The 13,012-nt window shown below is 34.9% G+C and overlaps 1 protein-coding gene across 2 annotated transcripts in view; it reads left to right on the plus strand.

Annotated features, from left to right (window-relative positions):
* The window catches only part of PBX3 (PBX homeobox 3), a 204,768-nt gene that overhangs the window by 151,709 nt on the left and 40,047 nt on the right, over nt 1-13,012 (plus strand). For both annotated transcript variants that reach the window (XM_079113812.1, XM_079113813.1), the window contains exon 3: nt 2,050-2,291. In XM_079113812.1, coding sequence (XP_078969938.1) covers nt 2,050-2,291 — 242 coding nt within the window. The remainder of the gene's footprint in view (nt 1-2,049; nt 2,292-13,012) is intronic.

Consider the following 13,012-nt stretch of genomic DNA (forward strand, 5'->3'; position numbering starts at 1 on the left):
GTCATTGGGCATCTTTTGTCTGCCACTGTGCAGGAAGTGTAGAGTAATGTAATAATTTCGATTATGATTGTTGATCTACTATTAAAGACCCTTGCTATGTGTCCATAGGGAAAAGACCAATGTGTTTAAGTACAAAGGGAAAATTAGAAACCTGACAGAACCTTGAAGGTAGATGAAAACATTTTCAGAAGCACCATTATCTGTAAATCTAAAAGAGAAATAGCAGATGCACAAAAATGTGAGCAAAAGTTAAGTTTAAAAGGAGAAACTTAAGGCGCTTCCAAACATTATAAAATGAAACAGAACCCAAAGTGCAAGATAAGATTCTGTAGTAAGCCTCACAGCATGTAAAGGATACAGAAAACTTGTCATATGAACTATGTGTCCAAACCATGGGATTATAATATTTAAAACATTTTCGTGAATGAGAAGGGAGGAAAATAAAAGATGTTAAGTTAAACGTACCAAATTAACCAATATAGGATGGTTCAGGAACAATACAAGGCAGCCTTTTCTCATTCTAGAAGAAATAGCAAATACATTAGATCTTTAGTTATCTTTAGCAGTGAATGGGTTGATACAGATTTTATCTTACAAGAGAGTTGTCTTTGTTTCCCTAAATGAACTTACTATCTAAGGGTATTATAGTTTTCAAATTTTGTTTATTTACCTCTGAATAGACAACAGACATAATTTTAAATTATGTTGTTTTATTATCCAGTTGAAAGTATTCTGAAGTATATTTTTTAAATGAAAGAGACAACTTTAAAGTGTTTGAGGGGAAGTTAAAGTTGTTCATTTGAGTTAAGACAACCAAGTGTTCTATCATGCTGTGGTTATGATTCAGGGCATCTAGGAATAAAGTCTGTTCTTAAAAGAACTCATGGTAGTTCTAGGTTAGCATATGAAATCACAGAGCTGGTGATCAGTTGAATACTTGGCAGTTTATAGATGTTATACTTGACACAGTGTGCACCTCTGTGGGCAAATGACGGATACAGATGCAAAGCAGAATCCAAAGGCAAACGTGCAAGATGCAGACTTCCTTCCCCTTTGTCCCCGAGAAGTCTTACAACTAGTATGGGGAACCTTCTTTTACACAGATTTACAGAGGCTAATTGGGCTGGGATATTTCAGATTATGTTACACATTAATGAAAATGCTGATTTTGAGCTGTCATGACTCTGGTGCTTTTTATACCATGATAATTATTTTAAAACTTTGTCTTCTGTGTTGATAAAAACATCTTGGCAGAAAGCCTGTGTGACCTGATTAAACCTATGAATTGTCAGCTGTGATCTATAGTACTCAGAAGAGGATGCTGACTGGGCATCATTTAGGAAGTTCTTGATTTAAAAGCAAAATTAGATTGAGACTACTGTGCCCAACATTGTAGCCATGTCAGTGGCACATTTTTAATACTGTGTTTAGTGTCCTGGTTTTATAGTTTGCTGGCAATTGTTTAACTCTATTCACTTAATAATATAGATTCTCAAGTATAGTTTATTACCTCATATTCTATGCATTTCTCTTCTGAAATTAACATGATAAAAAAGCCATCTAATCGTGTTTATTTTCCAATTTTTGGATATAACTTGTGAACTAAAACTATTTTATGAGAAATTTTTATTCTGTTTCTCTGACTGCACAGAATAATCACCATTTGATGAACTTATTTTATATCTCTGGAATTATTTTCTTCCTTTCTTGAAACCCCCAATTTTTTACCCATCTTATGCTTAAATCATCTAAATCTGAGGAACTTGGATGATTAGGATATCCAAGAAGTCAGGGTTACCTTTTTTTAAATTTCCAATCTGGGGTAAATTGGAAGGGGTGGTATTAGATACTTGAGGATGCATGTAAATATTATCTTGAAAGCAATTTACATACTTATTCAAGCTTATTGATAAAATGTGAGCAATGAAGTTCTCAGCATGAATTGTAGTGCACTGATATTGTTTGATCATATTCTCAAATAAACAAAATACTCACACTATTTGTCCTGTTTCTCGCTTCTTCTCTCTCTGTTTCTCTCTTTCCTTGAAGGTCTCAGCATCAGAGGAGCCCAGGAGGAAGACCCTCCCGATCCCCAGCTAATGAGACTGGACAATATGCTTTTGGCAGAAGGGGTTTCAGGTCCTGAGAAAGGTGGGGGATCGGCGGCAGCAGCTGCAGCCGCGGCAGCCTCTGGAGGTTCTTCAGATAACTCTATTGAACACTCAGATTACAGAGCCAAATTGACCCAGATCAGACAAATCTATCACACAGAACTGGAGAAATATGAACAGGTCAGCAGCCGCCACTCTCATAGTCCTGCACAAACCCTCTATTGCTCTTCTACTAGACCGTGCTAACCACTTCCATGGGCTCTGAGGGGTCGGTGTTAACTCAAAGAGCAAAAGAAATGAGGTCAATTCAAAAACCCAAACCAGTTGTTGGAATTGTGAAAGGGAGACTCTTTGAGATTGAAGAGGTGACGCTAACCCTATTTTATCCTGACGTTGTGTTTTAGTTTTCTTTATTCCTCACACTCACATGCCCTTACTACCACACCTGCAGCCATTGTTCCCCTCTAACCTCACCACTTGGTGCCCTTCAGAGCTCTGTGTAATTATATTTATGCACTGGCTTTGTTCATAAGCTTTAACAACTTTTAAAAGGAAGCATTGCATAGTGAGCTTTTATCTCTTATGCTGTGAGCTCTAGAATCCTCTTAGGAATTAATTCTTATGGATTGTGCCAGACTAGGAAAGGGAGCTAACTTGCATTACTTGAGTAAGCAGGTTCTGGCCTGTCTTTCTGAGCATGAGACCTCCTGGGATAATTATGGGGTAATACCTCAAGACAGGGAATATCAGGCATTGTGTGCTGAATTTCTGATTACAAAGGGAGTAAGGATTAAAAATTCTGTTCTTAGCAATTTTATTAACAATTCTTCATTGAACCTAAGATATCTTCAAATTTAAGCTGTGCCATTATTTTGTTACTACCAAGAAAAAGTCAGACTGCTGTTTTAACTCTAAAATGCCATTGATTACAAACTGCTTCTAAACTTCAGGGGTGTTAAAACTTGGGGGGAAAATAGATGAGTCCTAGATTTAATATAATAAGGTAAAATGTTGGTGGTTCATTTTAAACATATTTTAGTTGTTAGTTTAAGGCCAAAATGTTCTTAGTTTGAGGAGTTCTCATTTGATAAGAATTCTTATTCGAAAGTTAATAAAGAAGCTCATTATAATGAAACCTTTAAAACATACACAAAAAGAGAATAGTATTAGATCAAATCTCCCATGAAATCACCAAGGTTTAGGTTCAAAAACAGTTGCAAACTGGTTGCGGTGGCACAACCTATAGTCCCAGCTACTTGAGAGGTAGAGGCCAGGAGTTACAGACCAACCTAGCAAGACAACAGAACAGTTGCATATTGTTAATTTCATAGAGTTCAACCTAAAATAAGAGTCCCCTATATAGCACCCAGGTAGACTAGACAGTCAGCACTTTGCCACTCTTTATTTTGTCTCTCACCTTGCCTTTTTTTTTTTTTTTTTTTTTTTTTTTTTTTTTTTTTTTTAGTATTTAAAAGCAAGTCTCAGACATCATATAATTTTAAGCATACTTAACTTTACTATATAGGTAGTCACTTCTCAAAGTCCATATACTTAAGTGTGAAGTGGGGCTCCTGGTGATTTTTTTTTTTTAAACCAGGTATTGAACCCCATAGACATTTAACCACTGAGCCACATTCCCCATCCTTTCTATTTATTTTTTATTTTGAGACAGGGTCTTCCTACATTGGTTAGGTCTTTTTTTTTTTTTTTTTTTAACAGTTTTAGGTTCACATCAAAATTGAGAGGAAGGTATAGAGATATGTCATATGTCCCCTTCCCCTACATATGTGTAGTATTCCCATTATCAGTATCCCACACCAGAGTTACATTTGTTAGGGTGAACTTACATTGATGTGTCATTACCCAAACTTAGGGCTCACTCTTGGTGTTGTGTATTCTATGGGCTTAGATAAATGTATACGCATATAGGATCACGCATCGCATAATATTTTCACTGTCGTAAAGATTGTGCTACTCATCCCTCTCTCCCTCATAACTCCCTCCCCACAAATCCTTGACAACCCCTGTTCAGGCTTAATGCTGAATTTTTTCTTATAAGATCCCTGAACACCTTCAGATAGAAATTTAGTTATATAGTGGTTTCTTTTTCTTGTTTTTCCCCTCCATTGCCTTTTCTAATATTCTGGATATGGTATTAAATGTTGAATTCTATCCCAGGGGTGAGTGTATTTTGAGGGAGGGTAGAAAGATGTATGTAGTGTTATCTTAAATGCAATGTAAATTAATATTATAAAATGTTTTCTATTTTTCTGAATAGGATTTTCTGGGACCCAGAATTGTATCTAATCTGTAGGAATAAATTTTGGTGGAAAATGTGCAGATAAGAATTTTGAAAAATAACCTTTTATTGTACATGAAAAAAATTTAGCTTTCTGATTTGACATATGAATAATTAAGAGTAAACAAAACAAGTCATGGTTGAAAAGGTTGCCCTGAGCATAAACAGTAGAAAGTGTCTCTAATTTGTAGTATAATCCTAATTGCATGACTTTATGTTAAATACTTCTATACATATTTACTAGGTAAATCTCACCAGTCATCTTGTACGGCGTGAGTAATTGAAGAGGTTCCTTACTACCCCCTGCCTTGTTTCTCCACACCTACTTTCTTACTTTCTCCCTGTGGCCCTGATGGAGGTTGGAGAAGCTGGCATCAGTTGATGGCCAGCATTTGAGCCTCATGGTTTTAGAAATACGCCCTAATAATTTCCTATGAGAGTTTTAGTAACCCTAATCCTGGCTAACTCCAGAATCAAATCACCAAGATTTTTTTTTTTTTTTTTTTGACAATTTGGGGGTTTTGTTTTTCCTATAAAATTATATATATTACATAGAAGTTCTATATAAGTTAATCTTTTTTGTTCTTTGCATTAAATATAAAATTGAGAATAACAAATGTTACCATGAATCTTATTTCTGAATATAGCCAGTAGTCTAAAAAATACTTAAATGTATATTTCCTTTCTTGTTGTTAATACTTTCAGGAGGAAAAAATATAGATATATGAAATCTATGCACCATTATGGACAAATAAATAATGGGATATGAAGACTGATTGACAGACTCACCAGAATCAGTTTTTTCTTGTAGATTCTGAATTGTTCTAGAAATTGTAGCAGCATTTAGTTCCCTTGAGTTGTCTTTTATAGCTCTTCTGTTTATAGTTCTCCTAAGTTATTAAGATCAGTGAGTTTTGACATAAAACAGTCAACTTTTCCTTTCAGTTCTTTAGGGTACAAGAACATCTGGACCTTTCAGGGATGTGCTTTGGCATTACCAGAAGGGTGAAACAGAGGTACATGAGGTGAAGCGGTGGCGTTTCTAAAATAAATTGTGTTGTAATTTCCATCTTGTAGGTGAGACAGTGGGATTCAGAGAGGTTAAATGCTCTGTCCGATGCCACACATTGTTAGAGTCAGGCATTGCAGTCAGTTTTGGCAATGTGCCATTCTTGTCTATTGGATTATGCTACTATTCTATTCACATAGAAATGAAAATAATTCAGATATATTCTGTTTTTTCTCCAGTTCGCCCATGTTGGATTGCATTTAAAATGGGAACAAAGCAGATAGAAAACCTACTATTTTAATTACTTTCCAAAAATTATTTTTTCTTCCCAAGAGTGATCACAGGTACTCCAAATGACAGAAAGCTTATCAGTAAATAGGAAAAACATATGTTAAGGCAGAGGATTCATTAGAAATTTGTGTTGAGCCTTACTGAAAGAAATAAACTACTTTGGAATCTTAAGAGTTATTCATTCTACTGTGTTTTGCAGTGAAACTGTAATGAAAATGTATCTGAAGCCTGTTTAGATTTAGATTGCCATAAAATTAACAAACACCACCAGTATGGTAAATTAAAGTACCTTCTAAGCACAGCCGCATTTACAAAGCTAAGCAGTCTAGAGTTACAGTTTGAGCAAAAGCATATCCAAGCTGCAAGTCTCAGTTTTAGGTATGAGTGTTAGGTATGGTATTGTCTCTAAAATCAGTTTTCCCCCCCAAAAGTGTTCTTTGATCATATATCTCTATTCCATAGACTCAGGTTTAGTGATTCTTGATGGTAACCACCTAAATTTACTTGCAGATGCTTTTGGAAATCTTTGGCATTGAATGTATATTAAAGTAAGATCATCCAAAAGGAAACAAAACTATTTTACTTGTGTCTTTTTGATTTTGACACCCAGCAGGAATATGACAATTTTCCAAAGCTTGCAGCAAACAGTCTTGTAATACTTTATTTCAGATGCATTGCTTTTTTTTTCTAGCTGAGACAAACCTGGTTGTTTCTGTCTTCTTGTTGATTAGGTACAAGTTTTGAAAATCCTTTTACTGTACCTTTTAAATATAGGTTTGAAGTTGCAATTTAAAGACCTAACTGTTAAAATAACTGAGTTTCTAATGAATTTAAGCCAGTAGTCCTCAGGAAGCCTTGCTTTTAAGAAGTGAAGGCCTTCTAAACTAGCCCTTTTTGGTTTTTTCACCTCTCTACCCAAAGAAAATGGACACAATGGTTTTTGCAAATGAGACTTGACCTTGACATTTGTTTGAGGAAAGATGCTCTATGCTCTATGCAGCTCTCACACTTTGCTTGTACCAGAAGAAATGCTTGTACACAGGCAATTCACTTTATAATTTACAGCTGCTATAATAGAGATGACATATTGAAAGCTATCTACTATAATTATATTGAAATACATTTTTGCTGAAGGCAAAAGTGTTGTAAAGGTCCCAACCCTTCCCAAGCATCAGGGAACCTGCTCTCTGAGTTCACAGTTATCTTTTGTATTCATCCTAAATCCTGCAGAACACTGGAACCAAGCGTACACACTGGGTGTGCTCAAGACCAATCAGGTATCATTAGGCATTAGGAAAAAATTGTGCAAAAAATTTAAGACTCAGAGATTGCAGGATCTAAACATTGTAAAGGCATGTCCTTATGCTTGTCTGAGGATCTCTGCTTATGTTTATATTTACTGGCAAAATCACCTTTGCTTTTAAGGGGAATTTTCTTTTATCAGGTTGAAAATGCTATTGTTATCACAGTAGAGGTTGTGCAGCCCTAATTCCGTTTTGCTGTTCTGAATAATTAAGCAGGATAGGATACTGCCTTGTGTAAGCTTTATATTTCACATTCCCGAGAATGGCCTCTTCATTCAGTTTTCCAAGGAAAGAGTTTTACTTTTTGTTGGCTTTTTTTTTTTTTTTTTTTTTTTTTTTTTTTTTTCCCTGGTACTGGGGATTGAACTCAGGGATGCTCTCTCTACCACTGAGCTACATCCTCGGCCCTTTTTATTTTATTTTTGTAATGGGATCTTGCTAAGTTGCTGAGGCTGGTCTCCAATGTGAGATCATCCTGCCTCAGCCTTTTGAGTAGCTGGCATCACAGTCATGTGCCATGATGCCAGAATTCTTGTTGGCTTTCATGCTGAGGCTTTTCCTTAGCTGGAAGGAGTATTCGAGTATTCCCTTTTTGTCTTCCAAGTTACCAGTTAATTGACTGTGTATCAGTTGTATTTATGACCCCAAACTTGATTAATAAAATGAGTTATTTTATGTTTAAATACTTTTTTCAACTTGGAAACACTATTTATTCAGACTATGAGAAGGTCAAACTATATGAGTTAACCAGAGTAGGGGCTTACAGAACGACAGACACAAAACATGAGTTTCATAAAATTTTCTTTTTTATTGTCAATAATAACTGCCATTTATTAGGTATTCGTTATTGTAAAGAATTTAACAAAACTCTCTTGAGATATCTTTACAAAACTCTCATGAGATATGTCCCTAAACCACGTGATTCAGTAATAAGTGTTGTATAACAGATATTTTTGTCTTTGTGACTTTTTCTTAGGTATATTAGTCTCATTCCAGTTGGCTTAGACAGAATCCTATTTTTTTATCCCAAAATAAGAATTTGTTGACTTAACAAACATTCAATAAATATAAAATCTATAGCATTAAAGTTATTTGCAAAGTTAATAAAGACATCTAGAAAGTGGTTGCATTGCAAATTTGGGATGTCTACTTTTTTTGTTCTGTTTTGTTTTTTGAGACAGCATCTCACTATGTTGCCCAGGCTGATACCGAACTCCTGGGGTCAAGTGATCTTCCTGCCTCAACTTCCTGTGTAGCTAAGACTACAGGCATCTGGCTGGGCATCTTTTAAGAGAGATTTATTCTTTTGGTCAAAAAGTATAGGGGGTGTCATGATCTATTGTCTACAGTCAGTTTCCCTGGATGGCTACAAAGAACAATTCAGTTTATAGAATTGATCTCTGACTCATTTGAAAACTTCCTGTAAAATCAGTACTTGCCCACTGTCTGATTTTACATTCCATTATGTGTACTTAAAGATAAGAAAAGTGTTGAATTTTGAATCTACAACTGAACAAAGCACTATCACAAAATGGAGAAAACACTGAGAGCTTTAGTTTTGTGTGTAAGTCAAATATGTATAGATATTGAAGAGATGGTTTTTTTAACCCAAAAATACCACTTAAGACATCTAGAATCCAAATCTTTCAAGAACAGTTATTACTTGGTTTCAGTTTTTGAGGAAAAAGGAGCAAATTGCAAAGAGATAGGCTTATGATAGGAATTGATTGGAAATATTTTTATCAGATGATGTCTTCCATGCTTTATGTAAACTTTTTTATGTTTTAATACATGCAAACAGCTGAATTAAAAGAAAAAGAGGATTCAGTCAATATTCTAGACAGAAAATTCAAGAAACTAAAATTCTCATTTCCTAAATGTTCCAGTGAACCAAGGTGTATCTGAAATTTATATTATGGACATTGACCAGAAAGTTCTTAACTGACAATTCCACTTAACAATAAAATAATGAAAGATTTCTCCTAATGTCTTAATGATGTAGTCTTGAAGGTGTGATGAAGGATAAGACAGGTGTTTGAAGTAAGCTTTCTGTATTAGGAACAGCATTGGTACTAGTATGTTGTGTGGCCCTTCTGAATAACTCTGTAATCATTTGATCATTGTTACTGCATTCTTATGTTTTAAAATGTGCACCTTTTACAGAGTAGATGAGGCAGTGCTGTGCTCTGCTCTGAAACTGGTACAGATGATGCTGTAAATGAGGCTGTAATTTACTTTCACTGGTATAAAGGAAAAAAAATCACTTTGCCTAAAGTGTATGCATCTTTCTTAAGGGTGTACCCAGATTTTAATTATCTAAATGTAAATACTTAACGAATTTTACTTAGAGTAATGAGCTAAAGTGCACACTACATAAATGAGATGTTCTAATTAATCATGTATGAACTACTGGTTTAAAGAAAAGCTATGTGAATTCTGTGAATGTTGGGTTATTGCCAAATTGCTAATCAGCATTTGCATTCATAGATGGCTTCACTTAATAAGTTGTGAGACATTCAGCAAATGTTTTAGGAAATTATGAGTTTTTAGATACAGAAACTTTTTGCTTTTAACCCTTTTTTCTCATATGAGCCTTTGGATGCTTCTTAGAAACCTTAGATTTGGTTAAAATTCAGTGAGACAAAATTGAGGAGAGTTAACATCACAGGTATCATGCACATAAGAGTCCTGAATTATTTACCAAGACTGCACCCTGCCATGGATATGTTATATAATGTGTGACTAGGGTTTGTAGAAATTACAAAGTTACATATGCAAATTGGAAGTGCTTCTCCATATATCCCAGTATGGCAGTTCTCCAACTTCTCAATCATAGGCCTTAGACTCTTGAAAATTATTGGAGTCCCTACCCTGTACCAAGAACTTTTGCTTGGTGGATTTTATCTATCAATATTTATTATAGTAGAAACTAAAGCTAGAAAAATTCAAAGTATTTACCAGTTAAGAATAATAGAAGCAGTTGCATGTTAAGTAAAATAACTTTAAAATTTTATTAAAAAAAACTCAATTTAATGAGAAAAATGACATTGCTTTTTCATTTTCGCACACTCTAATACTAACTATAATAGAAGGCAGCTTGATTCTCATATCCGCTTCAGCAGTCAATCTATTGTCATATGGTTGAAGTATATGAGGAACATGTGGCCTCACACACATACATCATTAGAAAAGAAAGGGATATATTGATAGCTTTTTCAGAAAATTATGGATTTAAAAAAATATATCAGCACTTGACAAGTTGTAGTTTTATAAAGGTTAGTTATGAGTTGAAATCTGAAACCACATCAATGAACTTTTTGGGTTCTCCTTTAAAATCCATTGATTTTAGTTTGCCCTTTGAATAGATCTACCTGTGCATACTTTGTAACATGATTCACTGATCATTTGGAAAGTATTGGTTCACTGAATTTGGAGTATCTTCCAAATGTTAACACATTTCATTTTACAGTACCAAAATATATGTATATATTAATATCAACAGTGAACTAATCAGAAAGTCTACAGGGAAACTGTCAAGCTCACAGTATGATGCAAGTTTTCCGAAATTTTAATTTCCATTTGAAAACTCAACTTTTATCATGGGCACAAATTCTGCCACCTATTTTCTTTGATATGACAGACTCACTTGGTTCATTTTGAGAAAACATCTGCCAAGTACCCAATTCCAAATAATCATAATTTACCAATTTTATTTTCAAGTAAAAATGTTGCTGTGAAAAAAGTGACTTCAGCTCAGAATTCTTTTTCTTAAGGCAACTGTCCTTTATACGTAGCAAAAGTACTTTTGTGTGCTTCCCATTTTGTCACATAGATTATTAAAGACATACTCAAAGGTTGCAGTGCAAAGATGAATAATTTCTAATGCTTCACCGAGGACATTTGTAAGTGAAACTGGCCCATGCATTTATAAATGTGCAGTGTGAAGAATAAAAATGTAAATATATCTGGGATTATTTAGTATAGTGCTTCCTAAAGGGTTTTCTTCGTTCATTGGTCCGTAAGATGCTCTGAAGCTGTGCTGTCCCATACACTACCCAGTGTACACAGCTATCGAGCACTTGGAGTTGGCCTAGTCCGAGTGGAGATGTACTACAGATGTAAACTATAAACTACAGATGTAAACTGGATTTCAGAGAGTACAAAAAGGAATATGAAATACCTCCATAACAGTTTTTGTTTCTTAAACACATTGTGTGTTGAAATGTTTTTCATACATTGGGTTAAATCAAATATGTTGTTAAAATGATTCTTTGTATTTTTTGAAATGTTTACTCCTAGAGAATTTTTAAAAACTTACATGTGGCTCACTATATATTTTTATTAGCTAGCGCTGTTCTGGAGATTAGAGTTTGGGTAGCCAAATTTTGGTAAAGTTGTATGTATTATTTCTCCTCTATGCATATTGGCATAAAAATACTGAGTAGTATTGCCATTTTCCCCACCCTCCAATAAAAATCTTTTAAAATTTTGGTTGGGCTGGGGATATAGGTCAGTTGGTTGAGTGCTTGCCTTGCAAGCACAAGGCCCTGGGTTCAGCCCCCAGCACTGCTAAATAAATAAATAAATAAATAAATAAATAAATAAATAAATAAATAAATAAATAAATAAGTAAGTAAGTAAGTAAGTAAGTAAGTAAGTAAGTAAATAAATAAATAAATAAAATTTTGGTTAACTCAGCAGTTCCCAAACACACTGTATTTTTGTACCATGTATAACATTCAATGGAACTAGCTGCAGAATTTGCTAACCCCAGTTTGGAGGAAAAATTCAAGTTTAATTTTCTTCATTTTACTGATGAGAAAACTGAAGGCAAATATTGTCAAATTATATAATTTGGAAATTATGTAAACATAGCCTTAGGGAAGTTTAATAAAAAATATACATAATATTTCTTGACTGGGTGATCAGTTTTTCACTTGACATAAGATTTAAAAGAAAACTTAACAAATTGCAGATCCTCACACACCTGTGCACACAAATGGCATACAATTTCCTGGGGTCACACAGATATCCTAACCCTTTCCATGGACTGAGGTTAAGAATCCTGCACTTGCGGCCCAGAGGCAATGAGCTCCTGGGTATGAACCTCCCTCACTCTTGAATTGTGTTGGAAAAGCCCACCAGTCCATGTGGGGTGTCTTGGTTGCCTACTGTGTGTATTGCACAGCTCTACTCTAAGAATTCCATACGTATAATATGGGGTCATTACTTACAAGGAATTTAAAATTTCTTAAAATTTGAACATATTTTTTAAAAAACAACTTCCAAGTAAATGGGAAGAAGACTCATTTTACCTCATCTTAAAAATATTTAAGAAAAGTTTTGTAAAAGCGTAACATGAAATACCCAGTGTACTTGAAAGGTTAGTTTTCTAATGAGCAGTTAGAAAAACTATCAAGTGCTGTATGTGAGCATTGTTCAGAATATCTGGATGGAAGTGGACATGATTATAATTTCAAAATGTGTCTTGCCTTGATCAGTGATCATTCTGTCTGCCTACCCTACCAGGGGCGTCTATGAAGTAAGATGCAGAATCTTGCATCCTGTCTTTTTAATGAAAATGCCAGATGTTCTTTTTATTCAGGAGTGTAGACTGATGCTGTATTTACCAAGGAAGTACTGAATTTCAGTGTAGGCCCAGTTACACAGTTTTGCAGATCTAAAAGAGTGCAGATGAACTGAAATAGACAGTGGCCAAGCATTGTTAGCTGAAAAGTGAAGTCCCAAGTCTAATTCTTATTTCCTTGCTGCCCCTCCCTGGAAAAGCTGAGTACTTTACAGGGGTGGCTTTTATCCACCAGGGTGTGAATGCCCCTGAATTACACTAGGTCATTGGCATGCTTGTCATGTGCTGATTCAGCAGTTAGTTCTTGCCTTTGGGGTGTAACCCAGTGGTAGAGCTCATGCTTAACACACCTGAGGCCTGGGTGCAATCCCTAGCTCCATCCCAAACAAGAAACTGGGCCTTCCTCTTCTC

This window comes from Sciurus vulgaris (genome assembly GCF_902686455.1).
Source record: "Sciurus vulgaris genome assembly, chromosome: 15".
NCBI classification, from domain to species: Eukaryota; Metazoa; Chordata; class Mammalia; order Rodentia; family Sciuridae; genus Sciurus; species Sciurus vulgaris.